General features: G+C 40.7%; 1 protein-coding gene across 6 annotated transcripts in view; it reads left to right on the top strand.

Moving 5' to 3' along the window:
- The window catches only part of LOC148872559 (origin of replication complex subunit 1B-like), a 72,813-nt gene extending 57,426 nt beyond the window's left edge, over window positions 1-15,387 (top strand). For 4 of the 6 annotated variants that reach the window (XM_088972249.1, XM_088972250.1, XM_088972248.1 and 1 more), the window contains 4 exons: window positions 13,825-13,920; window positions 14,430-14,506; window positions 14,857-14,940; window positions 15,181-15,387. In XM_088972249.1, the coding sequence (XP_088828375.1) occupies window positions 13,825-13,920; window positions 14,430-14,506; window positions 14,857-14,940; window positions 15,181-15,244 (321 nt within the window). In that variant the 3' untranslated portion in view covers window positions 15,245-15,387. Of the gene's footprint in view, window positions 1-13,824; window positions 13,921-14,429; window positions 14,523-14,856; window positions 14,941-15,180 lie in introns of all 6 variants that reach the window. The other 2 variants (XR_016107738.1, XR_016107739.1) reach the window with 2 other exon arrangements.
- Window positions 15,388-16,763: the final 1,376 nt, after the last annotated feature.

Genomic DNA, 16,763 nt, shown 5'->3' with positions numbered 1-16,763 from the left:
GGCCTGTATCTAGGGTTTCCCTTGATTGTAGGGCCCAAGGGGATTTTGTTCCAGAAGTCGATGCCCTACTAGACATCTTGCAACAGGTAGTAGCCATTCGGCTGCTAAGAGAGATCTGTGTGGAACAGATCTAGGTGGAAGGACTGACTTCGACAGTCCTAGTACAGATCATAAGGGTGATCACTGTCTACGACAGCAGAAGTCAAAGCCCAGTCTAGTCCATAAGAGTTCAGCACAGTACAGAGGAGTGTTCTTGGTTTCAGACCTGTTACAAGAGGTTCTCGGACCTGCAACAGCTTCGATAAGTCTGAAATAGTGTTCTTTGTACTGAGTTTTCAATTGTGATCACTGTAAAAGGAAGGAGATGTCTTCAATATCAGGAGAAGTGTCTTCTAGGGATAATAGAACTGGTGAGAGGTCTTCTAATCTGGAAAATCCAAATATGCACAGCTTGCAGATCACCAGTGTATTGTTGGATGAATATAACTTCAAAGAATGGTCTGTTTCATCCATGCTCTTCATTACTTCCCAGGAACTTACGGGTTATTTAGATGGACAGAAGAAGGAACCTGTAGTGGGTAGTGCGGAGTATGTAGTATGGCGAAAGGAAAATGCTACTATTATGTCCTGGCTGCTTGTTTCGATGATTCCAAGAGTGGCCAGGACTGTTCAACACTTTCCTACTGCTGTTAAGATTTGGGAGAAAGTCTCTAAAATTTATGGATAGAGAAAGAACAATGCCAGAATTTATAAGCTAAACCAAGACATTGCTGCATTGAGACAAGGAGATATGACAGTTGCAACGTATTTTGCAACCCTAAAAGGACTATGCGAGGAACTTGATCATCATCTTATTCTTGATTGGGAGAATGCAAAAGACAAGGAGAGGCATGATAAACAAATTGAAGAGGGTAGAGCTTTTAAGTTCTTGGCTGGTTTAGACCCAATGTATGAGAGCATAAGGTCTCAAATTTTGGGAATGGATGAAATGCCAGATTTTCACTATGTCTATTATCTAGTAAGGAATGAAGAGGTTAGGAGAAAAGAGATGCAAGTTGAAACTCAAATACAACCTATTGAACATTCAGCCCTGATTTCTTCAAACCAAAGGGGAAGCAAGCATTCAGACAAGAGGCATCTTAAGTGCTCTCATTGTGGAGGTGAAAGTGCTCTCAATGCTCTCATTCAGACAAGAGGCATCTTAAGTGCTCTCAGTGCGTTAAGGAAAGACAATAAGCCCCAGAAGAATCAAACAGCAAGTGGGAACCTTGTTACTAGTCACAGTGGTGATGGCTCGAAAAACACATCTACAGTTGCATCTTTTCCCATGGGACAGACTGCTAATTCCTCCACATCTGGGTCCTTGGGTTTCACTGCTGATGAGGTAGAGGTCCTTAGTCGGGCCCTAACCCGTCTAAGGACTAATTCCCTTGCTTCCACCTCTCTTGCCAGATCAGGTATTGTCTCTACTTATAGCACAACTAGTTCTATAGACTCTACTTCTTGGGTTATTGATTATGGTGCAACTGACCACATGACACATATGTCCTCTTTATTTTCTTCTTACCAATTGATGTTTAGCCAAGATAAGATGAGAGTTGCTGACGGTTCCCTCTCCACCATCTCTGGGAAGGGGGTGTTGACCTAAGCAAGAACCTCTCTTAAATCTATTCTACATGTTACCAATCTTACTTCCAATCTCTTATCTGTTTTGAAGTTTACCAAGAATTTAAACTGTAGCTAAACTTTCTTTCCTACTCATTGTGTTTTTCAGGATAGATTGACGAAGAGAACGATTGGGAGCGGTCATGAGTGTGGAGGTCTCTACTATTTTGATGCAGACATCAGTTCGGCCTTACAATCATCTGCTACCAGTAGTCAAAATAATGAGTCAATAGCTTGGTTACACTTGTGGCATGCTAGGCCAGGTCATTTACCTTTTTCATCATTGCAAGTGTTGTTAAGGGTATTTCAAGTCCAAGTTTGGTTTGTGAAGTGTGTCAGTTGTCAAAACAATGTACAACTCTATCCAATTTCTAGTAATGAAATTCAAGCTCCTTTTGATTTGGTCCATTCTGATGTTTGGGGCCCTTCACCTCTTGTTTCTGTGGATGGCTTTCATTACTTTATCAGTTTTATTGATCACTACTCACGATGCACATGGATCTACTTGTTAAAAGGACGTGATGAAGTGCCATAGATAACCATGGCATTTTGTAAAATGATTGAAACTCAATTTGACAAGAAGATTAAGCAATTCCATTCAGATAATGTTATTGAATATTTTGAAAGATCTTTGAACCTATTCATGGAGGATGCCGGCATGCTACATCAGTCATCTTATGCTAGTACCCCTCAACAGAATGGGGTTGCTGAGTGCAAAAATAGACACTTATTAGAAACCGCTCGAGCTTTATTATTTCAGCACAAGGTTCCCAAGCACTATTGGTCTCAAGCAATCCTTACCGCATCATATTTGATTAATCGGATGCCATCCAAGGTGTTGGGTATGAAAACTCATTTCTCTGTCTTTTGCCCTAATCTTCTAGACTTTCTCTTCCATCTAGAGTCTTTGGTTGTGTATGTTTAATACATGTAAAGGATCCAAAGAAGACCAAGTTGGATCCTAGGGCTACGAAAGGAATCTTTCTAGGGTACTCTCCTACACAGAAAGGTAACAAGTGTTATGATCCCATCACCAAGAAGAAATATGTCACAAAAGATGTATTTTTTGAGTCTCACTCCTATTTTCATTCTTCCCAGAATCCTCTTCAAGGGGAGACTAGTGGGATGGAAGAGGATTCTTCTTCCCCCTCCTTTTTTGTGTCCCTTTCTGCCTTGGGCCTTCCATTTTCTCCTCCTGATCCTCCTAGTTGTAGCATCCCGAGTGAACCTAGTGAGGCTCCCATTGCGCCTGATGCTGCAGATGTAACTGAGGACACCAATAGGCAACAAAAAGATATAAGAATCACCTACAATAGAAGGAAAAAAGACCCTCTAACTCATGGCAGCAACCAATCGGACTCGGATCAATCTGCCTCAGCAGCCCTAGGTAATCCTATCACTCATACTTCTTATTTAGATCTCCCTATTGCTCTTCGTAAGTCTATCCGTTCTTGTACTATCTGACACCCCATTGCTGAATTTGTTTCTTACTCACGTTTATCTCCTCATTATTATTCTTTTGCATCTGCTTTCTCCTCCATGCATGTTCCTACTGGATACTCAGAGGCAATGTCTAATCCAATATGGAAAGAGGCTATGAATGAAGAAATGAATGCCTTAATGAAAGCAAGGACTTGGGAATTAGTGTATCTACTAGAAGGGAAGAGCACTGTGGGATGCAAGTGGGTGTTCACTATAAAGCATAGGGAGGACAGATCCATTGAAAGATACAAGGCCAGACTTGTGGCAAAGGGGTTTACTCAAAAGGAAGGGATTGACTACAAAGAGACCTTTGCTCCAGTTGCGAAGCTCAACACAATCCGGGTCTTATTGTCATTAGCTGCAAGTTTCTCATGGGAGCTACATCAGTTGGATGTGAAGAACGCTTTTTTAAATGGTGATCTACGTGAAGAGGTATTCATGGATCCTCCACCAGGTTATGGCTTTGATGGGAAAGTATGTAAACTAAGGAAAGCATTACATGGCCTTAAGCAGTCTCCTCGGGCTTGGATTGAGAGACTTTGTGGGGTCATGAAGAGAGTGGGATAAACTCAAAGTGGTGTAGATCATACTTTGTTCATAAGGAAACAGAATAACCGACTTACATTTCTCATCGTCTATGTGGATGATATGGTGATTACAGGGGACGATCTGGAAGAGATAAAAAGATTAAAGGAGTTCTTGGCTTCTGAGTTTGAGATCAAAGACTTGGGCCATCTGAGATACTTCCTTGGATTTGAAGTTGCTAGATCACAAGAGGGCATCTACATATGTCAGCAGAAGTATGTCCTTGATCTTCTAGAGGAGACAGGTATGATGGGGTGTAGACCAACAGATACTCCAATAGAACAGCACCATGGTCTACAGGAATCAGTTGGAGAGGACTACCTTGATAAAGAAAGATACCAAAAATTGGTAGGGAAGTTGATATATCTATTTCTCACTCGACCAGATATTGCTTATGTTGTACATGTTGTCAGCCAGTTCATGCACTTTCCAAAGATTCCTCATATGAGAGCAATGGAAAGAATTCTTAGGTACTTGAAGACTTGCCCAAGAAAAGGAATTATGTTCAAAAAACACAATAAAATTGAAATTGAGGCATATACTGATGTTGGAGATAGGAAGTCTACTTCTGGGTATTGCACATTTGTTGGAGGAAATATGGTTACATAGCGAAGTAAAAAGCAGAATGTGGTTGCTAGATCAAGTGCAGAGGCTGAATATCGAGCTATGGCTCATGGTGTTGCTGAACTACTGTGGCTTAAGACCCTTCTTGGTGAGCTCGGGATAAAGGTCGAGTGTCCTCTCAGGTTGTACTATGACAACAAGGCTGCCATCAACATTGCAAATAACCCAGTGCAACATAATAGGACGAAGCATATTGAGATTGACCGACACTTTGTTAGAGAAAGAATCGTCTCAGGAGAACTCTGCACTCCTTATACTCCTTCCGAGATGCAGATTGCAGATGTGTTAACTAAAGGACTAGCTTCGACGAAATTCTCAGACTTGGCAAGCTAAACATGACTGACATCCATGCTTAGCTTGAGGGCGAGTGTTGGTTCGGCTGGTTTAGTGTTGATGTTAGTCATATTTGTGTCTTAAATTCTTAGTTATTGGGCCTAAACTTGTTTAATGTTTTATTTGTCTAGGTGTCCCATCACTAATCAGGGGCATTCTAGTCAATTCATGTAACATTATTTTATAATCATCTATATAAGATTGTAGGGCCGGATGAAGAGTGTATGCCGCCTTTCTGAAATCTTCTTCTCTTCTTCTTCTTCTTCTTCTTCTTCTTCTTGATGAATGATAATAAATTTATTAATTCAGAAGCAAATTTAGAGTGAGTTCATACAATATCCCAGCGAGAGGCGTGAGCTGCAGCCCCTCCTTGAACCGTACAAGTAAACTAGGAAAGAAAAGCAAGAATCACAACTGAGCCCAAAATAATTCTTCCCTATTTACCCCTTGCTTAGCTAACACATCTAACAAAGTATTTGTTGATCTCCCCACCCATTGTATAGTGACCAACATATTCCTTGTCAACCAACTAAATTTCTTCATTTCATTCTTGTAACTCCACATAGCCTCTTCAAGATTTTTCAACCAACCCACCACCACTTTGGAATCCCCCTCGATTATTAAGTGTTGTACCCCCAGCTGGTTTGCAAATTGCACCACTTGTACAACAGCTAAAAGTTCTGCCCTGATGGAGTCCCCAATTCCCAAGGGACCTGAGTAGAGCAACAAAATCTCTCCCTTCTCATTTCTCAAAGCACCCCCCATTCCGGATAATCCTGGATTACCCATGCTACTTCCATCAAAGTTCAACTTTAGTGAGCCTTTGGATGGAGGAGACCAGCTTGTAATTGATTTGTCCTTTAGAGATGAACACCTCGCTACTATTGACCAATTTCTCCAAAGGTCATTAAAGGAGAATTGATGAAAGATTTCCAAGGTCTTCAGCCAAGGTATTGCCCTATTTAACACACAGTCTTTCAAATCCTGACTGCTCCTTTCCTTTTCTTGAAAAATTCTAATATTCCTTTCTTCCCAAAGAGTCCAAATCAAGGCAGCACAAGCACATCTCCACATAATTCTCCCTATTGTTGTAGGCCAATAAAAGGTAGAATGGTTGAAGAGTATGTGAATTTCTGCCGGTAGACTCCAACTACCCCCAAACAACAAAAATAGCCAAGCCCAAAGGTCTGTAGAAAAGGGACAAGATATTAATAGGTGGTAACAATCCTCACCGTGAGCTCTACAGAGGATACACCAATTAGGAGAAATACAAAGGAAATGTCTTCTCTCTTGTAGGTTATCTAGAGTGTTTACTTTCCCATGGAATACTTCCCAACAAAACGCCATAATTTTTGGGGGAACTGGTCTGCACCAAATTTCTTTTGATGCAAAGGGTTGGTGAGTAGAAGGTTGAGAGATGGACTTGAAGAAAGAAGCACAAGTGAAGGTTCTATTGGGTCTAGGAGTCCAAACCCTCTTATCAGGCTTGGAGGGATCCAAACAAACCTGATTAAGACAACCAAGCAAAACAGAAAGATAATCAATTTCACCATCCCTAAGTCCTCTACGAAACCCAAAATCCCAAGTAGGATCTAAGGGTGTTCCAAAAGGTGAGACAAATTTTGAGACCACCTCTTTTTTGTACAAAGAAACAAAAAATAGCGAAGAGAACAAATCCTTTAAAGGTGTGTCTCCTACCCAAATATCCTCCCAAAAAAGGACAGAGTTGCCAAAACAAACTTCATACCTGATAAAATTGAGGAATTGAGGAAGGGTGTTGTGAATAGCCTTCCAAAGTGCTGCTAGGATAGCTTGCCTTGATACACCAACATCCCATCCATTCTCTGACCTCCCATGAATGCTTCCCACCACCTCATGCCACAACCTCTCTCTTTCCAATGGCCATCGCCACAACCATTTCCCTAACAGAGCTTGATTTTTTCTAGTTACCCTCTCAAGTCCCAAACCCCCCTCTTCTTTACTTCTGCACACAATTTCCCAATTAACCAAGTGATCCTTTTTTTCTTGTCCTGGCTCCCATAAGAAATTTCTCATCAACTTCTCCAGTTTCCTAGCTTCCCTAACTGGTGTCCTAAAAACAGACAAAAAATAGGTAGGTAAGTTAGCCAAGTAGCTCTTATTAGGGTAATTCTCCCTCCTAAAGAGATATAATTCCTCTTCCATGAGGCTAATCTCTTCTCAAACTTTTCTATCACTGGGGTCCAAAATCTACTCTCCCTAGGATTTTCCCCAAAAGGAAGCCCTAAATAAGACATAGGCCAAGCAGAGGTGGAACACTCAAAACACTCCGCAATAGCCTCGACCTCCCCTACCTCCAAATTTATACCCGCTATGCAGCTCTTTTCCAAATTTATACTCAAATTAGAAATACTTTCACAAACTTACTATCCCACTCTTCTCTCTCTAGACCTCCCACCATTCTGCAATGGCCTTTTGTTTTTGCCATGACCACTGGCCCTTGTTCTACCCTGCTGTTGCTGAGATATGCCTTCTCCTCCCTTATGGAGGCTTTTTTATCATTTGCTACTCTTTGAGCTAAAAACTCTTTGAACAACCAGCCAACTTCCCCCCAACCTTGGTTCTGTTTTCCTGCTGGTAGACACACCAGTTGCTTTCAACCCTCACTAAAAAATTCAGCCAAAACTATGAAGAAGCCTTTTCTATTCCTCTTACATTCAACAACATATCTTCTCCCTTCTAATGTACTAAAATCCTGCCAGTTTATCTGCTTACCTTTTGAACAGGCTCCAGCTATGAACTCTCTTAGCCACTCGATCACTTCTAATCCTTCCAGCAATATTGTACCCTTTTTCACTTCCCTTACCTTCAGGCTTACCTTCCCCCTGATTCTCATCTCTTCGAACAGGAAATTTTTTGCTTCTATCTTCAAGGATCTCCTCCACTGACCTGCCTGCACGAACTCCATTTCTCTCCTACACATCCCTCTACCTTCTTCTCACCTCACTTCTTCCAGAAACTAGTTCTTCTTCTTCTTCTTCGGCTGTTGTGTTCCAGCAAACAGGCAGCCTCGGCTACCAACAATAGAAAACATAGACAAATTGATGATCAGTCTCACAATTGAGCCCAGAAGCATTCTGCTCTATTTATCCCTTGCTTTGCTAGATGGTCAGCTAAGCCATTTGCTGACCTAGAAGCCCATTGAAATATCAGCTGTATATCCCTTGAGAACCTCTTGAACTGTTTGAAATTGTTTCTGAAAAACCAAGGAATCTTCTCGTTCCGCTTAAACCAACTTATTACTATTTTGGAGTCACCTTCAACTATTAGCTTCTGGAACCCCATTTCCAAAGATTTCTGCATCCCATAAAGTACTGCCTTCAATTCTGTTGTTACAGAGTCACACACTCCAATGGGACCTGAGTACATTCCCAAAATCACTCCGCTTTCATTCCTTAGAACCCCTCCAGTTCCAGAGGGCCCTGGGTTCCCAAAACTACTTCCATTGAAATTTAATTTCATGAAACCTACCTCTGGGGGTTCCCATTCCTTTAGTGTCCTCCGCTTAGCTGAAGTTGAGGCTGCAATTGTTCTCCAGTTCCTTAATATATCATCAATAGAGAAATCTGAGAACAACTCCAAAGTCTTTATCCAGAAGGCCACTTTTGTCATGATCCCTTCAATTAATGCTTCCTTGCTTCTTTTCTTTTCCTCAAATATACACTTATTTCTTCCCTCCCATAGGGTCCATGTTATTGCTGCTCTTGTGCACCTCCACATCCGTCTTCCCCTCCTTTTTGGCCAGCTGAAAGTGGATCTATCAAACAACCTGTCCAATCTGTCCAAAGTATCACCTGCACCCAAAAAGAGAAAAGAACCGATCCCAAATACCACAAGCAAAAGGACGGGAAATGAACAAGTGAAGAGCAGATTCACCATTGGATTCACACAAGCAGCACCAATTAGGGGAGAGGCACCATCCAGGTCTCTTCCTCTGTAAAATATCACAAGTGTTGATTGCACCATGGAAGACCTCCCAACAAAATGCACTCACTTTGGAAGAGATATATTCTTGAGCAGATTGTGACGGCAATGGGAGGTGATTGCACCATGGAGCTCTGCTTTCGTATAACAAACGTGATCTGAGAGCATTACGCTTGAGGGTTGCTGGAGCAAGGTAGAGGTGATTCCAAGATCCTTCTTGCTGCATGTCGGAGGCCTATGGAAAAGGGTGTGGGTGGCTTTGGAAGTGGAAGCGGCATTCTGGTTTGGGAAGACAAAGGAGGAAGATGATGACATGGCTAGATGGGTTACAAATGGCAAGGCATGTGCAACTGAATATGCACATGTATGTAGTGGCATGGACGTTGGAAAGGATGCAGGGAAGACATCTGGTAAGACGTTTTGAATGCCAAAGCCAAATGCAATAGGGGAAATGAATGCTGTTAATAAAGATAAGGCTTGCACGGGGAAGTAGCAACGAAAGGGGCTGAGTGGGTTAGTTGGTGGAGTCCATCAATAAAAGAGAAGAGGAAGTGAACCGGCTGGTCCGCCAGCAGTTCAAAAGATTAGATTGCATGGGGTTGGGTATAGAGCATTGATAAACTCGAGCAATTGGGACTTACCAAACATAGTTGCCACTTGTGTTGTGTCTTCCTCAGGTGGGGTAGAGCTAGAAGAAAGAGAAGAATCAGTGGGAGAACTCAAAGAAGGGAGGGAGGAATCCAAGGATGATGAATGCTTTCAATCGGAAAAAAGAACCTTCAAAAGAAGATGACAGGGTAAGAGAAGTTGATATCAAAAAGATGGAAACGTTGGCGGTAGAAAAGAAGGGGACAGAAGGGAGAACAGTCGGGGAAGAAGATAAATGTAGAAGAGGGAGAGGGGGCAGTATTCAAACAGGGCCTGAATTGGAAGATGCAGAAATCAGGAAAGATAGTGAAGCAGCAGAGAAGAATGTTGAGAAGGATGATGAAAAGGGTGAAAAAGGAAAGCCCTTTTCAAGAGTATATAGAAGGAAACAAAAATATAGAACTAGACTCTTATAAGATGATGATGACTTAGGCAATGAGGATGGTGTAGAATCAGCTAAAAGGGGATAGAAGTAATTATAGATGCGACTCACAAAATCGAGAGAGTAGCGGATATGGAAATGGTGCTGAACAAAGAGGTGGAGATTAGTAAAATCTTGGGTTTATTCTTCTTGGGGAGGGGGGGATTTTGCAAAGGAAGCATTTAGGGAGGTGGAAGAAGAGCCTAGAGAGCAGTTGAAGGAGAAGAATATGGGGACATTTATCTCAGGTACAAAGGCAGCTGGTTCCGGTTCTCAGATGGCTGAGAAGGATGTGAGTTTGAACGTTGACAGAGACATAGGGGAGGGGAACACTAGGAGAGTAAATTGGGTGCAGCTCAATTTTTTGAGAAGAATGCAATGCTTGAATTGGAAAGAATCAATTCTAGAAGGGAGACCTCTTCGATGATGGAGAAAATTCCTAATGCAATAAGAAAATTTAGAAGACAGAAAATGAACCAAATAGTGCAAGTTTCAAAAGTTTTTTCTAGATTAAAGTTGGTAGTATTTGGAATGGGGCTAAAGAAGGGGAAGAAGTTAAAGAAAGCCTCTCAAATAAGAAGTGAAAGCTCTATCTTAGACAATGGATGTGCTTAGAAAATGGATAAAGTAGGAGATTTGCCTCTCATCGGAAATGTATTTTGGGATCAAGGTGACTTTTCATTGTATTAAGGTAGGGGATGGATGGGTTGGATGGATTTGTGTTTTTGTTTGATTATTTTTGTGTTATGTGGTAGGGATTTTTGCGATATTTGATTTAGGTTTTTGGTCGTGGTAATTGGGATGGGATTTTGTTTAATACTGTACAAGGTTTGTAAATAGGACAAGTTGAAGGGAGATAGTATTTCAGATCCTGCTTGGTCCTCCACTCTGTCAAACTTACAAGGGTAGAAGTCTAATCAATTGGCTTGGGTGAAACATCCTCCCTCTCTCCAAGACAAACCCAACCCACGGTACACTAGACCAAACGCGGATTGGAGAGATAATCTGATGATGAAGGGTGGAACAGCTACAATGATTCCGAAGAGGTTAGTGCTTCAAAAGAAGCTTCAAGTATTGGTAGTGTGGAGAAATAGTTCAGGTCTGGTTGGGTGTTGAACCGGTGGCAACCAAGACACATCAAGTGTGAAGGGGGAGGGGAGGCCTCTACAAGAGCCTCAAAAATTGACTAAGACGGATAGAGTGGTGTAGCCTCGAGCTAGAAGTGGCCTAAACAAACCTTGGCAGTTGTAGCAGGGGTCAACTGGTAATCAAGAAAGTGAGGAACCATTCTAGTACAACAGCAAGTATAGGGCTTCCAATAAATGGAGGACAACCTATTGGCAGTGTTTTAAAAGGCATGGGAGGTTACGCCTGGAGCACTCCCAAAACGCCTTGAGGCGTATGCTAGAGGCCTACCCCTCTTGTGCCTTTTTCATGAGGCGTGCTAGAGGTGCACGCCTCTTACGCCTCATGCACATCTTATATAAAAAGACAGAAAAAAAAAAACAAAAAAGAAAAAAAGGAAAGGAAAGGAAAAGAAAGGGAAGGGAAGGGAAAGAAAAAGAAAGAGAAGATAAAAAAGAGAAAAGGAAAGAAAGAAAAGGAAAGGAAAGGAAAAGGAAGAAAAGATAAGGGGAAAGAAAGTAGTTTGCCCCTTGCCCCTTCGGCTAGGGGGCTTCACCCCCCAGACCCCCCCTTTCAACTACTGTTATTCATCTTTATTCTTCTTAAAATAAAAGATTTTTGTTAAAAAAAAAAAAAGAAAAAATGAGATCCCCCTTATTCTTCATCCTCCTCCTAATCCTCCTCTTAAGGAGGCTTACGCCTCTTTGTGTTAAGGAGGCTTACACCTCTTGCATTCTGAACTATGCGTAACACCTCTAGGTAGCGGAACACCTCACGTCATGCCTCCGCGTTTTAAAACATTGCCTAAGGTTGAAGGTCTCTGACTTCGTTTCCTGGAGGACAACCTCTGGTTTGAATCGTCTGATTAAATTCCTGACCACTGCTTTTCTTTTCCCTCAGACCCCTAATGTTCCATCCCAAATCCTCATCCTCAAGACCCTGTCTGACCCCTACAAACAAATTGAGGCCCAATTTCTCACATATCCTCCCCCAGAACCTCTTCCTCTCCCCCTTCTTCATCCCAGCCACTCCTCTCACTTAGTTAAAGGTGTAGTGCATCATTTCCAAAGGACACCCTAGCATGAGCACGAAAAAACAAATCAGGATCCATGATCATGAGGGTTTGGCAAAAGTTTTAGTGCCAGCTGCCAACCTTTTACCCAAGGTTCAAAGTATTGATACAATACATCCAATACAGGGTTAACTGTATCAGTTTTTAAGGCCACCAGAACACCTTTTACTTACATTTATGGTATTTCATTGTTATTAAATGAAAACAGACAACCTATCACATCAAGTGACAATTTATCAGTTCAAAATAATAACAGACAACCTATCACATCAATTTTAAATATCTCAATTTGACTACAATTTAGATCACCTAAAAATTATAAAATTGCCACCGATGCAGGAAGCCACAGTAACTTGACTTATTCTGCCATGGCTTCTTTCCTTTTTCTTTTTTGTTATCAGTAAAAGTGATTTTTTTAAGAATTGATAATGGATTTAGTACAGAGAATGAGTAGCCTCGGCTACCCCAATAACCTTTAAGATTCCACCTAGGACTTGCTTTACATCCTTACACCTGAGACCAGAAACAGTGTTCCCTATTAGGCCCTTGCTTCGCCAGCTGGTCCACAAATCCATTTGCTGCTCTTGGAGTCCACTGATATAATATTTGCATATCCTTTGTAATATGAATAATTTTCTTCATCTCGTTTCTGAATACCCATGGCTTCTTTCCTTTCTTCCATGTCTTTATCAGATTGTCTAATAAGAGGCACCAATTTTCATCTGCTACTATTTCATTTATTTTATCCCATATTGGATCTCCACCTCTGGCATCTCTCTTTTTTTTTTAGTTTTTCTTTTAAGAATTGATGTATGAGAAACTGTTTGCTTCATGCCATCTCTGAAAGTAATTAAAGCCACACCAATTCTTCTTGTATAAAGAAAGAAAGAAAAAGAGGCACTAGAATGCTCTTCAAAACTTAAATTTGAAGGTACCTGATGAGATACAAATTTTAACTCGTTAAGTAGACTACCAAATGAATTATTTAAGAAGCTTGATGAGGTGGGATCCTCCATTTCTTATTGAATTTTTATGTGATTATGTCTTGACATGTCTTTGTATTACTAACATCTGGATATGGATCTAATATCAACAACCCGTAGAGCTGCATCAGTACTTTGTGACTAGAGGATCCAGAGAGCATGTATGAAAGATAGAAACAGGAAAATGAATGACTGAGTATTTATACTTGAAATGCTGCAGTTGTCTGAAAATATGCACCACAGAATTAGTGTTCTTGTCTCCTTTGTTCTTTTGGAGAGTTTGTTGGTGGTAATGGTGCAAATGCATTATGTTCAGCTAAGAAAAAGGAAAACATGCTGCTTAATAAGTTATGTTTCTGACATAATTTACTTCATGGTACTATGCAATATAAAGAGACTGTGCCTTGTATATAATGTAACTGAAAAATATTGTAATGCATGCTCTCCTTGATTTTATTTTTGTGGGAGGCCTTCTGTACAGTCACTGTATATTTGCTAGCTGTTCTCTTGGGGTTCTGCCTCATAATAATGAAATTATATTTGTATCTTAAAAAATATGTAATGAAAGTTATATCTAGTGATTGAATGTGTGTGCATGGTGGGAAAGCATGTGCATGTATTTACGTACATATTTATGTGGTTGTTTTTGTCTAACAGGAGCCAGCATGTCTTACAACTGCTGCATATAAATATTTAATTGGTTTCTAAAATTTCTTTTTCAGTAGAAATTACAACTTATATATTTGTGTGGAAACTTGATTGTCACAGATATTTTCATAGATGGTTGTTCAGTCCTGGCAATACTTTTCTTTGTTTTCTTGTTTTTTTCTTGGATGCACATTTTTTCCACTTCCTGGATCACCACGTACAACTAATTGATCCTTTCTTTTCTTGGCAAACGACTTTCGTTTTTCTTTTTGCAGGTTATGAAAAACTGTTCCAGACTGAGTAAAGTCTTTCTGGTTGCTATGGTGCATGAGCTCTACAAAACTGGAATGGGTGAAACCACCTTTGAGAAGGTACATATTTTCTGTCTCTGCTTATCTGAACACTCAATTTCAAGGTGTAACTTTTAAAGCCTGCAGTATTCTGTTATTTTCCTTCATACAAGATAGCTTTGTTATGCAATATTACTGAGATACTTGTTTGGCTGATGGTTTATCTAAGCAAGGGACAAATTGGGAAGTCTTGTTTTGGGCTCATTTGGGAGAGGCTCCAGCTTGCGCCCCTCCAAGGGCTGTTATATGAGTTTTAAAGTTCTCTATTAGCTTCTGGAGTAATAAAATTTTTCTTTATTCATCAAAAAAATATATATTGCTGAGATACTTGATTTTCAGAATATATGAGGTTTGCTTGCTTCTCAGGCATACTGAGATTTAGCAACAAATTACATCCAAACAGGAACTTGTCATTTTTCAATAACATCTTTAGATGCAAGTACTTATGATGATAATTAATCTTGATGAGATGGTTCCTGTTCTAAAAGGCGAATTTCAATTTTTTTTCTAATTCATTTCAACCGTTGCAGATAGCGACAACCATTTCCTGTCTCTGTGCAAGCAATGGTGAAGCATTTCCTGGCTGGGATGTGCTCTTGAGAGTTGGGCAAGACATGTTGACAGTTATTTTTTGTTTGGTCAATTACATTCCATTTCTGTCAGGTTGAACAGAGTAACAAAATGACCAATCCAGGTTTTCCACTGGGACACCCTCTGGATTGGCCACATCAATTATCAACACCCCTTGAATTTGTAGCTTGTCAAAATAAATTTGGTATTTTAGATTGGCTTCTAGCACCGTATTACATATCTCAATGTGTAAAAAACATAAAACTGACCTCTTTTGGCCTCTGCAATGGTTGTCGTGTGTAACAAACTAGGATTGTCTAGAAAAAACTTTACTATTTAACAACTCTAAAATGATGAATATTGAGTCTTGCATACGCCTTTTTGCAGCTTTAAGCTTGGTGAATGCAGAGTTATATTGTGCGAGGCTGGAGCTAGGCATAGATTACAAAAGTTGCAGCTTAACTTCCCGAGGTTAGTTCCTTTTACTGAAGAATTCATATTTAAGTATCCAAGTATCCTAACTGATCAGACTGATTCGACTGCATATTTCTGCACATATATTATTTATGGACTTGTCCAAATAACGTGTGATCATACTTGTCGGTCTGCAATCTGCATATCTCCGCTTGTTCTGTAGTTTCTAATCATCTCGATTAAAATGTTAGCATCAGATGACAGCAATTGACTAGAAAATGTGTTATGACATGGCAGTGATGATGTGGCATTCGCACTGAAAGACAGCAAAGAGATACCCTGGTTGGCAAAGTACCTGTGACAGATGACTTGAGAGGAAAAAATGATAACTACATTCTTGGAATTATTTATTGACTTTTCCTTTTTCACCTTCTCATCAAAGTATGGATTGAGTTTCCTGGATTAAATGATATTTTTTTTATCAATGATGTTTTTTTCACACAATTCTTTTTTGAACTTCACATTCAATTTTTCTAGACAATGAATGCCAATTTTTAGGACCATGTATTTAAACCCCCCCCCCCCCAAACAACACACGAGAGAGAGAGAGAGAGAGAGAGAGAGGAAATTGTGTACTGGGGTAGATAACATCATGGATGACTTGACTCAAACGAGGATCTTTAGTCCATTTGACAAATATGAGAGGGAACGTTCGTCCCTTTGCTGGTGGATGCAAATGAAAATGCTCCAAGAATCATTGGTTAAAGCATTAATTGTAAAAAGGTTTTACATTTGCGCTAGGTTCCTAGCGGTGATTGTTTCTAGGGTCAGTATTTCTATTTGTATGGAGTGAATTACAGGTCAAATGGTGGATTCCTTGTGCCAGAAGCAAAGCCATGGTTGGCACAAATAGAGAATCGGTTTATGGCCAAAGGAAAAGCCAGGCTCTTACTAGTGGCAGGTAAGTAGAGATGGCAATTTGACCCATACCATGGGCCCCACCTCTCCCCGCCCCAATCAGGGCGAGGTTTTTTTTACCACTGATTGGGGCTTGGGGCAGATTCGAGGAAAACCCAAAACTCGGATTGGGGTGGGGTCCGATTTGATAGTTTTAAGTAGATTTCAAAAAAAAATAAATTATTAAATATATAGAATCATCATCAGGGTGGGGCGAGGTAAAATTGGGATTCCCATTTCCTGCAGGGATGGGGATGGGGTTAGGATTTTTAGTTCCATTGGGGTTCGGGGCAGGTACGGGGTGGAGATTTTAAATTTGGGTTTGGGTACGAGGCAGGAAAAACCGGCCCCGCCTTGCCCCTTTGCCATTCCTACAGGTAAGTACTAGCCCAAAAGTGCTTATGCTTGCCACATCATCCTCTCACGTGGCAAGTTTGGACCGGTAACCCCATGCTATGTTGCCAAAAGAAACCCTTTTGAGTTTTGAAAAGCATTCTGTAATGGTTTGTCAAACGAGAGCTCTTACTCGTGACTCAAGTTCACTCATTGAATCGACATCAGCAATCGTGTATTGAGAACATCAACCAATGTCAAGTACGATAAATATTCCTGATGCACGCTGTGATGATGTTGCATGTGGAATGCAATGTGAATTCCTGATTATTACTCTTCCAGCATCTATCTATTGCTCGTGGGATTGTAGGCTGTAGCCCCACATTATTTGTGCCCTTTGAGAGGGCTTTCCTGTGGCGGCTTTTGGCTTTGCATGCCAGGCCCCATCCGAACAGCCTAATAGTCAATGCTGGTAAAAAATCTGGATTATGGAAAGCTCAAATTTGCTCTTGTTCAGACAGAAAAAAAAAGATGGCTATAAGTAACTCAGTGAAAAGTTCAACCAACGCTTCAGCCCTTCCAAATGAAGC

This window comes from Nelumbo lutea, chromosome 2 (assembly GCF_056320005.1).
Source record: "Nelumbo lutea isolate HS-2025 chromosome 2, American lotus-T2T, whole genome shotgun sequence".
In the NCBI taxonomy this organism is placed as follows: domain Eukaryota; kingdom Viridiplantae; phylum Streptophyta; class Magnoliopsida; order Proteales; family Nelumbonaceae; genus Nelumbo; species Nelumbo lutea.
This window is presented reverse-complemented; position numbering and strand designations above follow the sequence as displayed.